The sequence below is a fragment of the Aquarana catesbeiana genome, linkage group LG01, assembly GCF_042186555.1.
Source record: "Aquarana catesbeiana isolate 2022-GZ linkage group LG01, ASM4218655v1, whole genome shotgun sequence".
Lineage (NCBI taxonomy): Eukaryota > Metazoa > Chordata > Amphibia > Anura > Ranidae > Aquarana > Aquarana catesbeiana.
In genome coordinates this window covers 506,712,613-506,730,533 of record NC_133324.1, presented here as the reverse complement: position 1 = coordinate 506,730,533, position 17,921 = coordinate 506,712,613, and the positions used below count along the sequence as shown (strand labels likewise).

The following is a 17,921-nucleotide window of genomic DNA, read 5'->3' as shown; positions in this document are numbered from 1 at the left end:
GCCCCCATAGTGCCGTCTGCCCCCATAGTCACGTCTGCCCCCATAGTGTCCAGTGCCCTTTGCCCCTAAAGAGGCCTCTGCCTCCAGCCCCCATAGTGTCATCTGCCCCCATAGTGCCGTGTGTCGTCTGCCCCCATAGTGCCCAGTGCCGTCTGCCCCCATAGTGCCCAGTGCCGTCTGCCCCCATAGTGCCCAGTGCCGTCTGCCCCCATAGTGCCCTCTGCCCCCATAGTGCCCTCTGCCCCCATAGTGCCCTCTGCCCCCATAGTGCCCTCTGCCCCCATAGTGCCCTCTGCCCCCATACTGGCCCTCATAGTGTCCAGTGCCCTTTGCCCCTAAAGTGGCCTCTGCCTCCAGCCCCTATAGTGCCCTCTGCCCCCATAGTGCCCGGTGTCGTCTGCCCCCATAGTGCCCGGTGTCGTCTGCCCCCATAGTGGCCCTCATAGTGTCCAGTGCCCTTTGCCCCTAAAGTGGCCTCTGCCTCCAGCCCCAATAGTGTCGTCTGCCCCCATAATGCCCAGTGTCGCCTGCCCCCATAGTGCCCAGTGTCGCCTGCCCCCATAGTGCCCCCTGCCCCCATAGTGTCCAGTGCCCCCTGCCCCCATAGTGTCCAGTGCCCCCTGCCCCCATAGTGTCCAGTGCCCCCTGCCCCCATAGTGTCCAGTGCCCCCTGCCCCCATAGTGTCCAGTGCCCCCTGCCCCCATAGTGTCCAGTGCCCCCTGCCCCCATAGTGTCCAGTGCCCCCTGCCCCCATAGTGTCCAGTGCCCCCTGCCCCCATAGTGTCCAGTGCCCCCTGCCCCCATAGTGTCCAGTGCCCCCTGCCCCCATAGTGTCCAGTGCCCCCTGCCCCCATAGTGTCCAGTGCCCCCTGCCCCCATAGTGTCCAGTGCCCCCTGCCCCCATAGTGTCCAGTGCCCCCTGCCCCCATAGTGTCCAGTGCCCCCTGCCCCCATAGTGTCCAGTGCCCCCTGCCCCCATAGTGTCCAGTGCCCCCTGCCCCCATAGTGTCCAGTGCCCCCTGCCCCCATAGTGTCCAGTGCCCCCTGCCCCCATAGTGTCCAGTGCCCCCTGCCCCCATAGTGTCCAGCGCCCCCTGCCCCCATAGTGTCCAGCGCCCCCTGCCGTCATAGTGCCCCCTGCCCCACGGACACACAATCACACACTGTGCAGGTAGAACTCTCCTACCTTACACAGGTGTAGAGCAGAGCGGCGAGTGGCTGGTATCACAGGTTGACTGGGGGCGGGAACTGCTGAAGTTAACTTCTTACATTAACTGGCTGGTGATTGGTTGCCGGGCGATCATAGCAACCAATCACCTGCTTTTTAATGTAAAAAGTTCACCACAGCGGTTCCCACCCTCATCCAGCCCTGTGATATCAGCCGATTACCACTGTGCTATTAATAGACAAGCGGCGAACCCGTCCGCGGGCCGGGTGCCGTGAATTAATCACGGGCACTGAGGGGCCGGACAAGTAGCGATGGCGGGCCGGGGGTTGCTGACTCCTGCTTTAGAAAATAGGATATTGGTTCAGGTCTCTTGCCTCTGTTCTTATGATCCACATCTACCATTGGTTTGCTACAAAACTGAGGCATGATGGAAGTAGCAGAGGGGTCACACGAGGCTGTCCTTACAACTCTTGTTTGCCAGTGTTCAATCTTCTAAATTACTTTATCCAGTGTCTCCTAATATACTCCAAGAAAAGGATTTTATTCTAAGTGAGAAATACAATTTTTTGTCTGTTTAAAAATAAAGTGACATTCTGTTCTTGCCATCTATTATTGCTGAGTCAGCATATGACTTTTTTTGTGCAACATTTACTGTGTTTGTTTTTACTAAACCGACTGAATTCTTCCCTTAGTTCAGAGAGAAGATTGCTGTGGCAGATCCCCAGCACATCATCTGGTAAGGAAATAGAAGATACTTTTTGATAACGGGGAGAGGGTGATGGCCTGTGTATTTAAAATGGTAAAAAAATTGTAATTAAGGAATGGGCCTACTATTATAAATTAAATTATTCGCAACTTTCTTCAGGTGACAGCACTGATAAGCCTTAAAAAAAAAAATCAAATAATCATCAATAAAATTAGTTTTATGCTCATTAGATAGTTACGCTGGAAAAAGACACTAGTCCTCCTAGTTCAACCAACAGAAAAAAAAATAGAAAACCTCCATATAGTTGGCAAAAAGCCCTGAAAAAGCATAATCCAATTCGCTACATTTTTTTTTGGGGGGGGGGATCTCCTTCCTGATCCCCCAGGAGGCTATCGGATATTTCCAGGATCAACTACCCCTTGTGTTATTACCTCTAAATGTTAATCTGGTTATATTTTGTGCATTTAGGAATGCACCCAGCTATTTGTTAAAATAATCTACTGAGCTGGCCAGAAACCAGTTTTTGAGGAAGGCTATTCTACATTTTCACAGCTCTTACTGTGAAAATCTTTTCCTTCAGACGTAAAGAGTGCCCCCTTGCCCCGATGTAACAACTGGAAAGATAATAGCTCTAAACTGAGTTCACTGTATGCACCACTTATGTATTTATACATGTTAATCATATTACCCTTTAAAGGAGAAGTAGGGACAAAACTTTTTTTGGCCCTACTTCTCTTATGGCTCACAGGAGCTCCGTTCATTTTGCACTCCTGTGATTCAGTTTCAGTCCCGATCCACCCAGAAGCCTGGACTGGCAGCTGGCTCAGCCTCCAAGCTGCGCCGCTGGGAGACTGATCCAGTCCCTCCCTCCCCTCCCCAGCCCAGCTCTCTGGTGAGCGCTGGAGAGGCAGAGAAGAGAGCCTGTTGACTACCAGTCACAGCTCTCTGCTCGGAGGGGAGAACTGAGCGATAAGCAGTGTTTGGATCGCTCATTGCAGAGGCGGGGGGATAGATGCAGCATCAGATCAATGCTGCATCCACCTAGGTGAGTAACGTTTTTTTAGTTTTTTTTGTTGTTTTTTTTAATATACCCCATACCTCTCTTTTAATCACCTCTTCTTAGGAGAGAATACATTCAGTTCCTCTAATCTTTTCTCATAGCTGAGCTCCTCCATGCTTCTTATCACTTTGGTTGCCCTTTTCTGGACTTTCTCCAGTTCCCCGATATCCTTTTTGTGAACTGGTGCCCAAAACGGAACTGCATATTCCAGATGAGGTCTTACTAATAATTTGTACTGGGGCAAAATTATGTTTCTCTCTCTCTCCCTGTAGTTTATACATCTTTTAATACAAAGGATTTTGCTAGCTTTAGAAACTGCAGTTTAGCATCGCATGCTATTACTAAAGTGGTTGTAAAGCCTAAACATTTTTACCCTAATAAATTTCCGGCATTAGGGTAAAAAATGCTTCAGTATGTGTTTGTCCCTCTGACCCCCCTTATACTTACCTGAAACCAATCTAGATCTAGCGCTGTGCCCATCTGTAGCAGCTCTCTGCTACAGATTGGCGCTGTGCCCATCTCATAGGCATTTGCTTCAACATTTGTCAGTCAAATCCCATGACGAGGGGGCGAGCCTTTCGCTGTCTTCGTTTATAGATACAGGCAGCACGGTTTAGGATTGAGCCTGCTGGTGTGTTACAATAGGAAGAAGAGGAGCTTGGAGCGCCCGCAGGGAAAATCGGGGATGCTTTGTGCAATGCCATCGCACAGAGCAGGTAAGTATGTTTCTTATTTTAAAAGGGGAAAAAAAAAAGTACAAACGCTTGAAGCGGAGTTCCACCCAAAAATGGAACTTCCGCTTTAAGGGAGAGTGACCCCCTGACATGCCACATTTGGCATGTCATTTTTTTGAGGGGGAGGGTTCCAGCTCCCACTTCCTCCCAGCGCACCATGGCACCGGAAGGCAGATCACCTCTCCCCCCTCCCTCTCGGCAATCATCTGGGACACGTCACAGGTCCTAGATGATTCCCCCGGCCAGTCACGGCGTGCCTCGCTCCCGGCTATGGAACCACATCCAGGCGCCCACAGTGACAATGCCGGTGCTGCAGAGAGGAGGGGTAGACGAGCGGGGCTTCGTTCCCCTGCATCGCTGGACCCTGGGACAGGTAAGTGTCCGATTATTAAAAGTCAGCAGCTGCAGTATTTGTAGCTGCTGACTTTTAATTTTTTTTTTTTTTTAAGCGGAACTCTGCTTTAAAGTTTTTATACTATACCAGAACACCCAGATCTTTCTTAACCATTGACTCCCCCAGCGGTTCTCCTCCTAAAATGTATGATGCATTCTTATTTTTAGCCCCCAAATGCAAAACTTTACATTTATCAACATTAAACCTCAATTAAAGGATAAGTTCACCTTCTGAAACATGTTACAAGGTGAACTTATGTTACATGTTACTGCAGCTGCAGCCTCTCCCCCTCTTCCCCCTCCTCCCAGTGACAGCAAACGGGCATCTTCTCCAGGCGCCCACTGTCATTGTTTGAAAATAACATGGCCGTGCAGGGCTGTGGCCGCCTGGCCGCGTCATTCATTCACAGGGTTTTGTGAATGGAAAACTACACGTACCAACAGCCTTTGTGGCCGTCGGCTTATAGTTCTTAATGAACTACCATGGCACTGTTGAACGCTCTGGTAGTTAATTGTCTCTTCTTGTCTGAGCAAACAGGTACACTGACAAATCTGAAGAAATCCTGCATGGCCACCGCGATCTTCTGATCGCGAGTACAACAGTTTGCAGGCTCCATGTAAAAAAAAAAAAAAATAAATGCACGTTTTTGTTTTTGTTTTTTTAACGTGCAAAAAGATGTGCATTTACCATTATTATTATTATTATTATTATTATTATTATTATTATTACTATTTTTTTTTTTTTTTCTTAAGAAGGTAAACTTATTCTTTTAATAATTCATTGAGGTTGGTTTGTAAGTTGGAGACATCCTGTAAGAATGTTATTCCACTGCATAGCTTGCATCTGCAAACACTGAAATGGTACTTTTAATTCCAGACTCTATATCATTTTTAATTATATTAAAAAGTTAGGGTCCCAACACTGAACACGACCTATAACCTTAAACCAGGGGTAAGCAACCTGAAAGAGGTTGAGCTCTACCTGAACAACATAAGAGAAGTCAAAGATCATGATTATCAGGCACAGTGTCGCCTCCTCACACCTGATTTAAACCTCTAAATGCCACACTACCGCGTCGCAATAGCGTGCATTGCACGATAATCATGGGTTTAAATCAGGTGGTGAGGAGGCAACATATCACCTCCTCACCACCTGTCGAACGCACTCGGATCACTTTTCAGAGGAGCAGCAGCAATGCCTGCTGCACTTGTGAATGAGCCCTTAGTTGTATTCGGCAGTGTCACCCTTAGCGCTGCTTCACACGTAAAGGTGGGGAGTGGTAAAACCCTGTGGTTGAGTCACGATTTTACTGACCCCCAATCCCTCCCTCTTTTAGCTTCTGAGGCAGCAGCCAAAAGTGTACACATGCCGTAGGAGACTTAAGCCTCCTGTTTTTGGTGGGTGATGCCGCCTGCCACTCACGACCCATTCAAGTACATAGGGTCACTCTGCAAGTGCCCTGCAACTGCATGCTTCTGCGGCGTTAAAGCAGGTGGTGAGAAAGCAACACAACGCTGCCAGCTTTAACCCCTTGTTTGTTTGCTGTACTGCACAAGGTTGTAGGGCACTTGCAGAGTGGCCTCATTCACTTGAGTGGGTGTAGCTTGGCAGGTGCTACACCCACCAACCATGACAGGGCGTATAACTGCTGCTGCAACATGTGTACAACCCCTGGCAAAAATTATGGAATCACCAGTCCCTGAGGATGTTCCTTCAGTTGTTTATTGTTGTAGAAAAAAAGCAGATCACAGACATGGCCAAAAACTAAAGGCATTTCAAATGGCAACTTTCTGGCTTTAAGAAACACTAAAAGAAATCAAGAAAAATAATTGTGGTTGCCAGTAACAGTTAGATTTATAGAACAAGCACAGGGAATAAATTATGGAATCACTCAATTCTGAGGAAAAAATTATGGAATCACCCTGTAAATTTTCATTACAAACACTAACACCTGCATCAGATTAAATCTGCTTGTTAGTATGTAAGTAAAAAGGAGTGATCACACCTTGGAGAGCTGTTGCAACAAGTGGACTGACATGAAGCATGGCTCCAACACCAGAGATGTCAATTGAAAAAAGGAGAGGATTATCAAACTCCTTTAAAGAGGGTAAATCATTACGCAGTGCTGCACAAGATGTTGGTTGTTCACATTCGGCTGTGTCTAAAACATGGACCAAATACAAACAACATGGGAAGGTGGTTAAAGGCAAGCATACTGGTAGACCAAGGAAGACATCAAAGTGTCAAGACAGAAAACTTAAAGCAATATGCCTTGAAAACAGAAAATGTACAACAAAACAAATGAGGAACAAATGGGAGGAAACTGGAGTCAACATCTGTGACCGAACTGTAAGAAACCGCCTAAAGGAAATGGGATTTACATACAGAAAAGCTAAAAGAAAGCCATGTCTAACACCTAAACACAAAAAAACAAGGTTACAATGGGCTAAGGAAAGGCAATCGTGGACTGTGGATGATTGGATTTCTGTCTTGACGCTTTGATGTCTTCCTTGGTCTACCAGTATGCTTGCCTTTAACCACCTTCCCATGTTGTTTTGTATTTGGTCCATGTTTTAGACACAGCCGACTGTGAACAACCAACATCTTGTGCAACACTGCGTGATGATTTACCCTCTTTAACCCTTTCATGACTAAGCCTATTTTTGAAATTTGGTGTTTACAAGTTAAAATCCATATTTTTTGCTAGAAAATTACTTAGAACCCCCAAACATTATATATATTTTTTTAGCAGAGAATCTAGAGAATAAAATGGAGATTGTTGCAATATTTTATATAACATGGTATTTGTGCAGCTGTGTTTTAAACGCAAATTTTTGGAAAAGGGACACTTCCATGAATTTTAAAAAATCCAAACAGTAAAGTTACCCCAATTTTTTTGTATAATGTGAAAGATGATGTTATGCCGAGTAAATAGATACCAAACATGTCACGCTTTATAATTGCACACACTCGTGTAATGGCGACAAACTATGGTAGCTATGAATTTCCATAGGCGACGCTTTACATTTTTTTTTAAGGTTACCAGGTTAGAGTTACAGAGGAGGTCTAGGGCTAGAATTATTGCTCTCGCTCTGACGATCGCGGCGATACCTCACATGTGTGATTTGAACACCGTTTACATATGCGGGCGCGACTTCCGTATGCGTTTTCTTCGCTGCGCGGGGACGGGGGCGCTTTAAAAATTTATTTTTTTTTTTATTTAATTTATTTTTAGACTTATAAATTGTGTTTTTAAAAAAAAAATGTTTTTTTTTTTTTTTACTTATATTGCTGTCACAAGGAATGTAAACATCCCTTGTGACAGTAATAGGTGGTGACAGGTACTCTTTATGGAGGGATCGGGGGTCTAAAAGACCCCCGATCCCTCCTCTGCACTTCAAAGTATTCAGATCGCCGAAAACTCTTAAGTGAATTGCCAAAAAATCTCTACATCTAATTACTTAAACTTACTAAACTAACTAGAAAACGTTTATTATATATATTTTTTATAGAAAAAAAATCTAAATCTTTAAACTGATACCGAACTACACAATCTCACTCATACTGATAAGGCACAGACATCCACCTCACTCTTATTCTCCATCCCAGAAAATATCAATCATCATACTTTGCAGTCTTCCCTCGCATTGTGGATAAAGTACAACTGTATAGAAAAACGAATCCAAAAGCAATCTTCTGGGGACTATTCTCCACATCCTCAACAGTAGAGCATAGGAAGTCCTTGTAAATCCTATAGTTAGATCATGGTCAATGTCCCAGCATCCACAAGAAGCATGTATACAGTGATGCTTATCAGATCCTGTTGTCCATGGTGGTCTCAGAGCCAGTGGATGTAACATCCATCCTAGAGCAATCCTATCCCATACAGGGCACTGGTTGGTCACGGTCCAATAGGATTGTCTGTCCTTTCATCCTGTGACCGGTGTCAAAACCAGCTTCCTGATTGACCGGGAGGAGAATCCGTGTTACAACAACTACTCATTCACTGTTGTAACACACCTGGGTGTGATCAGAGTGCACTTTCTGCGACCCAAGCCCACCCTATATTGAAGCCTATTAGAGCCTCTAACTAATTGGTGCTTCAAAAAACAAACAAACTCCCCCCACGCATTGAAATCCATGCGCCGGTGGCCTGAAAGGGGCTGGACGCATGGATGGGGGGGGGGGGGGGGCGGCGATGGACATGCTCGTGTACCCCTGCTGGGGAGGGAAAATGGCTAATTGGGCCCAGTTTGGACATTTTCACTTAGGGGTGTACTCACATTTGTTGCCAGCTGTTTAGACATTAATGACTGTGTGTTGAGTTATTTTGAGGGGACAGCAAATTTACACTGTTATACAAGCTGTACACTCACTACATTACATTGTAGCAAAGTGTAATTTCTTCAGTGTTGTCACATGAAAAGATATAATAAAATATTTACAAAAATGTGAGTGGTGTACTGTAGGTATCCCATTGGCCTTATGCTAATCCGGTGGTACCCTGTCTGACAATAAAGAGTCTCTAAAAATTAGAAACAATGGCTCAAAAATATAACCCCAAATGTACCCGCACTTAGGCCCCTTTCAGACCTGCGGATCCGTATTTAGCCATCCGCTTGCTCAGCGGGGATCGCTCCGTTGATCCCTGCTGAGCCGGCGGATGACAAGTCCGTCCCTGCACAGTGCAGGGACGGACCTGTCAGAGAGACCGCTCTCCGCTACCCGATCCAATCCACCAGACGGATGGAAAATAGGACATCCATCCATCTGGATTTTGCTGATTAGATGTCAGTGGACATGTCACCACTGACATCCGTCGCTCCATAGAGATGTATGGAGCGACCGTTCAGATCCGCCTGAAAAAACTGACAGGCAGATCTGAACGGTCCGCGCATGTGAAAGGGGCCTAAAGGTAAACAAGCAAGCATAATACACACAAGAAAAAAAAAAAAAACATGAAACCATGAAATTACATTGGCAGCTGTTTGTCTACAGGTTATAAAACACCCTGCCAGCCATGTATCATATATCCTTTACTGATGATGGCTGACAGCGCTTGCCAAAAAAACACAATATTTACATAAACTAAACCAAAATAATGATTGTTAAACCAACCAATACAAAGTTCTTATTGGTGCACGTGTTTGTACTTGGTGTTTAATACATTCCATATACATTTTTTTGCAAAAGAAAAAAGGTGCTGGTAGAGGTGGGGTATGCTCCAGACAGAGGAAAGAGATAATGCCACGCACTCACTGGATCATATTGACCTCTTGTTTTACCAAGTGAGTCTATATAGCGCTCTTTAGCATCCACTCCTGGTTAGGTTCTGTTCCTTAGGTGTTTTCCCCTCTGCCTCCTTCTCAGTGTGAAACTGCAGGATACTTTCCGCAAGTGCCACTCATTAGGAAAAAAGAAAGGGCTCTAGAATAGATAGGGAAAGTTAGTTTATTTTTTAAAAAATAGTAAAAAAGAATTGCACTCACAGCATGTAAAACATCTTAATAGCCTTAAAACTATTTCACCTCATCCAAGATGGTTGCCGGAGTTAACCACTGGAACCGAATGTACCGCCACCAGAAGTTACCGGCCAACATGTTTCGTCATCATTTAAGCATTGGCCCTACTTCTCCTTTAGAGAAGTGAAGCACATGATGATAGTACTTTATTAATAGCCTCATTACTGTTTTTCTATATTAAGGTCTAAGTGGCACTGTACCATTGAGATGTAAACAGCTACAAGTGTACCCAGAAAAGCACAGCCAAGTACTCCTGCTGGATTTTTAAATGGGGAACATTTGGTTACACATCTCATTCTTAGTGGTTGTGAATTGCAGTAAAGAGACAGGGGAAGCTGGGAGAGCTGTAACACACAAATAAGAACTGCCAAGGGCTTGCAAATACATATGCCAAGTGCAGCACCATCTAGGTCTAACTGAAAATGAGGCAAATCTGTTTTCTTTCCGACTTCTGACTAACACAAATGGAAGTTTTGTGTTTGGGAAATAGGTCAGGAAAATGCGGGAAGTTTACAATAGAGCTCCCTTACACCTGCAAATGTCTGTGTGCATTTACCCTAATCCTTTTAAATGATATCCCAGTTGTAGTAAAATATATTTTGCTTCTAAGTCATGGAAGGGTTATCTTTTTAACTGCACATTTGTCTTGGCATTTGCTCTGTGTTATGTGTTCTGCTTATGACGCCTGACGAAGGGGCCCTGCATGGCTCCGAATCATTGCCGTATGTTTACTACGTGACCACGAAAATAAAGCTTTGGACCCTTTTGAAGAATCCTTGGTGTGCTGATGACATTTCTTCACTCTGATTGTCTACGGTTTTTCAGCCTGTTGTCATTACAGCACCCAGCATTACTGAACAGCTATTTTCAGAAACGTGTGCGTGGGGAATATTGCCTTTGGACTGCTTATGATCCTAACCCTTTTGTGACGAGAAGTTTTTGACCCTTAGATGCCAAGACCAAGTTTAGTATCGTCACTTAACAACTATGTAATTCATTTGTCTGACACAGGGTTTGAAAACTAGGAATACACATTTGTACATGCCTAGCTCTCTACTGCAAGGTTAGTTAACATTCTCACAGCAAGAGGCATTTTACATTTGATGTATTGGGATCACAAAAGGGTTAATGTGATTGTGTCAAGAGATATGTTACATCTGATCATATTTTATATGCTTATTTTGTTGGTTGTTTATAGGGTTTGATTATTCCTATAATTTTTTACTTGCTACAGGTGGTGGAAGGCTATATGCCCGCTGGCAGCCACTTCGTGGTTGTAGTACTCCCTCCCCAGCTGCAGCCCAGTTTACATGTGAAGGCCGTACTTTATCTGGGGTGGACATAGAGCTGGTGGGCTCTGGTTATAGGATGTCACTGGTCAAGAAGAGGTTTGCAGCAGGTAACAATACTACAATACATTATTCAATTTATATTAAAGTGTATTTAAACCTTAAAAAAAAGTTATATATTGCAGCGTACCAGTCCATGGATGTGGTGGCTGTAATCATTTATTTTTCTCCTGGGCTCCGTTCACACGCAGGTGTTTTGAATTGCTTGCAGAATAATCGCAATTCTGCCCATGCTTTTAAAACGTGCTGTTAAAATGTCAAATCGCACACCGGTGTGTTCGCACAAAAAGTTCCCGGAACTTCGCACGACAATCGCGGCAGAATCGCACTGGGTTTTTTAGTGGCATAGAAATGAATGCCACCTGAACACACAGATGTGCGTTTTGACATTTTAACAGCGCGTTTTGAAATTGAGGGCAGAATCACAACGGTTACGCCTGCGATTCAAAACGCCTATGTGTGAATGAAGCCCTAGGCTTTTTCCTTTATTTTCAGATAATGATCCACCCAGTAGCACACTTCCTGTCCTAGGGAGACAACACTCACTCACCATACCATACCTGTGGAGAAGCAGCATTGTCACACTAGGTTCCTCTATTGATTTGGCTCATAGATATCTCCTCATCTCCATTACCTAGGGAGAGGCAGTTCACAGAAGATTGATTGGGAGGCTTATCAAGTTTTTTGAAATGTTAATTTTGTGCAGAGGAAGTGTGAATGCCTCTGGATTTCTGGCAGCATCAGGAGAAATTTTCTTAACTTGTAGAATTTTCTCTTAATCTGAAAAAAAAGGAAGCAAATGCAGCTGCAACATCTAAGGAGACTGGTAAGCTGCCATATATTACATTTTTGGTCCCCACTTTAAAAACACCACTCCCATTCTGATTTATGATCTTTGTTTTTATCAAGCCTTAGCATGAAAAACAAGCTGTAAACAAAAGCGTGTGGAATTATAAGTCATTGATTAGTGTAAGGTATCATTAAAGCCCCATTCCGTGATAAATCAAAATTTTTATTACCCTGATCTTGCCCCTCTAACCAATAATGATAGTCATTTATAATGATCCCAGGGTGGGATGTAACCTTTTAATCGCTATTGGCCTGCGACAGTTTTTTCTGAAGAGGCTGGGTTCACATTTGTGCGATCAGACATCGCATGTGATTCGCACCGCATTGCTTGTGATGGAGAAAATGAATACAAAAAGTTACCTTTTAATGAAAACCATATGTCAAAATGATGGGTAGATCCAAACGGGGAAGTTTATAGACAGAAATTTGTGGAGGCTTCCATTTTTTACCTTCAGAAATTGTCAAAGGCAATTAACGGTCTGTCTTTGGCCTCAATACTTTAACCCTCTACCTACCAGTCGCTGACTCCTATTTTTCAAATTAGCAGGCCAGAACATTTTTCTTATTTTTCCATTTTTTTCAGCTTTTTACTGTTTTTACAAAAAAAAAAAAAAATTATTTTCTTAAAATAACAAAAATGTCATACATGCTCTGTGCAATGGTGTTGCACAAAGCAGCCCTGATCCCCCCCTTCAGGGGTCCACTGCCAGAACTCTGGGCTCCTCCTCTTCTCTATGTGCCACCATAGAAAGCTGCTTCCTATGGTGGCACACACCTGTGCTGAATCCTGAGCCATACTCTGTGTCCATTGATACACATAGTGCGGCTTGACCCCTCTCTCTTGTCACTAGATTTGATTGACAGCAGCAGGAGCCAATGGTTTCCGCAGCTCTCACGGAGTCCAGTGCGGAGGGTAAGAAGAGAAGTACCACTGCTCTCTGGAACAGTATGAGAGCTGGGGGGGAAGGCGGGTGAGCTGACGGTAGGTTTTTTTTTTTTTTTTTTTTTTTTTTTTTACCTTTAATGCAGAGTGCATTAAAGTAAAAAGCATTCATCCTTTACAACCCCTTTAACAGCTTTGTAAGTTAATAACAGAACCTGTAGAATTAAAGATGATTCTACTGATTTTGTTCATCTCATGATACTCACAAGGTTGTTTATCAAAGCCATATTTTTAATAAAGAATACACTAAAATAATTATTAGCGTACACAAACCCAGCACAATGTAAAAATGTTTTACTAAATTTAAACGTTAAACCTGGGTTAAATTAGTAAATGACAAATATTTGTAGATTTTAAATTGTGCCTTTTGTGAAACGGTGAAAATTGAATAGACCCAGGGGCAAAGTATCAGGCACCATTCGGGTATAAGTTTGATTGCTGAAGGGACCAGGAGTTTCACAGCTTTTGAAAATGCAGTGGTTGTATAGGGTTATTGAGTTGGCCTACTGAAAGCAGATCTCTTCAGATCTAAGGCTGCTTTCACACTCAGGCGTTTTTCAGGCGCTAAAGGGCTAAAAATAGCATCTGTAAAGCGCCTGAAAAACGCCTCCCCTGTAGCCCCAGTGTGAGAGCCCGAGCGCTTTCACACTGGAGCGGTGCGCTTGCAGGAAGTTAGAAAAAATCCTGCAAGCAGCATCTTTCGGGCGGTGACCACACCGTTCCTCCACCGCCCCTGCTATTGTAATCAATCGGCGCCGCTGCCGAAGTGCCTGCAAAGCCCTTCGGCAGTGGCGCTTTTCGGGCGCTATTAACCCTTTGTCGGCTGCTAGCGGGGGTTAAATGCGCCCCGCTATCGGCCGAAGAGCGCTGCTATTACAGTGGTAAAGCACCGCTAAAATTAGTGGCGCTTTACCGCTAACGCCCCCCCGCCCCAGTGTGAAAGTAGCCTAACTCTTACATCCATGGCAGTTAAGTTAGTGGTTGTAAAGACAGAAAGTTTTTTTTTTTTAACTACTTCAATACCGGGCACTTATACACCTTCCTGCCCAGACCAATTTTCAGCGCTGTCGCACTTTGAATGACAATTGCGTGGTCATGCTACACTGTACCCAAAATAAATATTTATCATTTTGTTCCCACAAATAGAGCTTTCTTTTGGTGGTATTTGATCACCTCTAGGATTTTTATTTTCTGCTAAACAAATTTAAAAAAAAGGCCGATATAGTTCTGGTAACAGCAACGAGACGCAGACCTAATAATGACCCATAAACCACCTATCTTTGGTGTTCGCATCTACTAGCTACAGTGTTTATGTGATGTCAGATGTGCCTGTGAATAAAGCTACAATGGCAGTGTGATGACGAGTCACTCCTTACAGGGAAAAACTAGTGTCGACTGGTCTTTATTTGCTTTAAAGGCTGTTTACCTTCTGAACATAGAACAGGTTACACCCGTATTTAGGGTATAACATGTTCAGCATCCTTCCATCCATCCCTCAATCCTTCTCCCCGCAAAAATGAGGATGTTGTCGATGTACCAGTACCAGGAAAGAACCCTAGACAGGTACATTGACAATGTCTTCCCACCAAAGTGCCAGGACTCCCGGTCCCTGTGGTAAATATTTGGCATACACCAGGGCACACTTGGTGTCCATGGCTGTGCTTTGGACTTGGCAATAAAATCTGCCATCAAATTGAAATTTGTTATGTGTTACTATAAACTCTTAAGTGTCTTAACTATGAACCGGTTGTGATTGTGTTTCCCAGTCGCCCTGCCCTGAAGTGTTCTTTCAATGACCTACAAACCTTTTGTATGTGGAATCAAAGCATATAACGCCTCAATGTCCAAAGTCAATAGAATGGAGATTTCCGGTAAAGTAAGATCATGCAGTAATGTCAGTAAATGCAAGATGTCCTTTACATAGGAGAATTGATTAACCACGAATGGCTGCAGGACCCTGTCATTATACTCACTAATTGACTCCGTGAGTAATCCTACCCCTGAAATGATGGGGCGCCCTGTGGATAACTCACTGATTTGTGAATCTTAGGGAGGGCATAGAAGATCGGCACCCTTGAATGCTCAGATTTCAAAAATTCCAAAGTTTTCCTAATAATAATCTCTTGGTAGGCTTCATCAATGGTTCCAAACAACTGGGATTTCTCCCCCTCTGTTAATCGATGGTATTGGGGTGTAAAAATCAGTATTACTTAAAATTTGCTTATACATGGTGGTATATCTACTTTTGTATTCCCCCCTTTGTCTGCCGCCTTAATGAAATTATGGTTGAAACGCAACTCCTGAAGAGTGTTTCTTTCCGCACGTGTCAAATTGTCATGAGAAACGTGATTCTACTTTAGATGTTGCAGTTCTTTAATAACCGCCTTGACAGAATATGACACAAGCAGATCAGCAAAGGGTGAAAATATTTACATCTTTTATCGAGGTTAACATCACTCAAGGCAACAGTATCCATCGGTTGATCTTGCAGTTCAGTAACCCCCCCACTCACTTCCAGAGCTAAATATAGCATTATCCAAGAAAACTCATCAGTGTCATCCTCCTTGTCCACATTTCCTTCCTTCCATAAAACAATGAGATCTCTAAGCGTTCAATATTCACATCTGCTCAGACTTGACCAATCTCCAAGCGAGCACAGCAGAACAGCATTTAATCTCTTATCATGTAATGCCTGTAGTACCATTTTCCTAGCAAACAGGCAGATACCCTTAACAATTTCAAAAACACTACCCCTCAAGGGGGGACAGAAGGACAGATCCGTGAGTAAAAGAGAGATCTGAGCAGCTGACAGTTCAAAACTGAATAAATTGAGAACTCTTACTCATCCTTTCCCCCAGTTAGACCAGTTAGATCCATCCCGTATTTTTTCTTTTTTTGCAATATATTTCACTAGTGACTCCCAACCCCCCCCCCCCCCCTATTATTTATACTTAAGTGATTCAGTGTTTGTTAGTGGTGATAAAGGAATAACACTGCATGTAAGCATTTAAAATACTTGATTTTAATTTTTTTTTTTTACTGTAACCTTCAGTTTTTCAAGTTGGTGGCAGACTCTCTATTCTTCCTACAGGAACCTAAGCACTGTACTTAGGAGCATTGGTGCACCCACCAATATTTTCATAAAATGTGTTTTCTTATCCTAGGTAAATACCTCGTTTGCTGAGAACAGGTGACCATTCCATGCACCACTCCTATCATATTAACCTCTGCTCCCTGGCACCAGGGCCACGTCTGGAAACAGTCTGAACCTTGGACTCAGAGGCTGGATGTTCACCTTCATTCTGAAATGCCTCCCATGCTCAATGATGATGTAGAGGAGTGATGCAGGAGATTTCCTTTTTCTCTGTGAAGCTGATCTGGATTACAAGCACTTTAAACATTTTAAGAAGATTGCTAGTCAGCATTTTTTCTGACTAAAATACAGCACTGGTATTCTATGTAGTGCCCATACAATTGTAAAATGACTGGAGACTTCAGGACATGTCTGTTTTTTAAAGTTTATTATATCTGTCTAGTTTTGTAGTTGGACCAAGTTTTGAGATTGTTTGAGCTGAAGAGGAGAAAAAGTGTCAGTTTACATTCAGGAATATGCCGTGTTTTAGTCAGTTATAAAATACAAATTGAGAACTCTCGCACTTTAGAGCCTGCTTTTGGTGTATGTAAGAATGCAAGTGGAGTGTATAGAAGGTGTTTGTATATAACCAGTTTAGTATACATGCACACTGTACATAGTTTTGCAATGTTTTTCCTGTTGACAATTTTGGTTCTGTTTTGTTTGTCAAAGAGGCTCTATATTAGACCTAAAGTGCAAAATTATCATATATATATTCTAAATATATCTATATATATTGTGTGTACATAAAATAAAGTTTGATGCAGTCAAGTTTGTGTGCGCTTTTATTTTTTTAAATTTAGGTGTGCTATTTACAGAAAGAAAACGTTTATCAAATTACATAGTTCGTATGTAGCATACCATGTCAGTCTCCCTGCTGCTGCTCCCCACACCACTTTTAAATATAGCAGCTAGTTGCAGTCACTGCTCAAAAATGGAGCTTTTAAACTGTTTCTCTCTAGTCCATTGAGGGGCACAGGAATTCAGAGATAGGTGGGATATACTGCTGCCTACGTGGGGATTGGACCATGGCAAACAAAAATTGTGGGATAGCCCACAATAACCCCTATTATTCCCATCAGACCTCAGTTTTTGCTAGTATCCTATGAGTATGGGTGTCTGTTCTCTGCTCAATTGAGAAAGTCTACCCTTTTTGTTACATCGCTGCTCTGTTGGTATATATATGCATCTGGATTGACTTTTCAGCTTGACTTTTTGGAGGTCATTCCCAGACCCACTAAACAAATGTTTCAGGAGCAACCTGGAATGTGATCTATGAGCACTAGGCTCTGCATTGTGGCATTTTCCAGACCTGTAGGTACAGGTAAATGTTATATAGAAGTGCTCCATATAACACACTATGGGATATGTGAGGTTTTTCTTTTTCATACATCATGGGACACAGAGTTGGGCTAATACTCACCTACTGGGTTATACTTCATTTCCAGGTGAATGGACACTAGTAGAGCAAAGGTCTTTAGACAGGAAGTGATCCCCTATATAACCCCTTCCATACAGGAACTATTTCAGTTTCTTTTTACCAGTGTCTACAAGGTGGATAGGCACGCTTGTTTGAGCTCTCTGAGCTCCAGGTCTCTAGTCCCACAAACGGTTCTTAAATGAATCAAGGGATTGACCGATCGGTTCCATTTGACACAGGCTCCATATGCTTAAATAAATGGTTCCCGAGCCTCGCAAAGAAGACCTAATATCCTGGGAGGTTTTGCCTGTAATGCGCCCTCCGGGCGCTGGACCCTGAGAAGTGAACTCCTGGACACCACAGAGCTAAGGCATTCCTGCAGGGTGCTGTACAGGTCCAAGGGAGTGGACTCTAAACATGAAAAGGGTACCCAGTCCTTGAAGGTCCTCAAATGACAGGACCCCGCCGTGATGTGTGAAGATTGGGATCTTAGTTTCTAAGCCGCACTGCGCCTGGACAGGTAAGTGAAACCCTTTATTTACTTATTGTGAGGTGTCCCAGTGATTATAACAATCAGTCAAGCTAGCTAGAGGCTGGACACCTGTGCGGTGACCATACGGGGGAGTTTTGAGCTAGCTGTGG

At 43.5% G+C, this 17,921-nt stretch overlaps 1 protein-coding gene across 18 annotated transcripts in view; it reads left to right on the top strand.

Annotated features, from left to right (window-relative positions):
• FCHO1 (FCH and mu domain containing endocytic adaptor 1) overlaps positions 1-16,630 on the top strand; it is a 253,496-nt gene extending 236,866 nt beyond the window's left edge. For all 18 annotated transcript variants that reach the window (XM_073593488.1, XM_073593480.1, XM_073593471.1 and 15 more), the window contains 3 exons: positions 1,862-1,905; positions 10,820-10,984; positions 15,891-16,630. In XM_073593488.1, the coding sequence (XP_073449589.1) occupies positions 1,862-1,905; positions 10,820-10,984; positions 15,891-15,910 (229 nt within the window). In that variant the 3' untranslated portion in view covers positions 15,911-16,630. The remainder of the gene's footprint in view (positions 1-1,861; positions 1,906-10,819; positions 10,985-15,890) is intronic.
• The last annotated feature ends 1,291 nt before the right edge of the window (positions 16,631-17,921 follow it).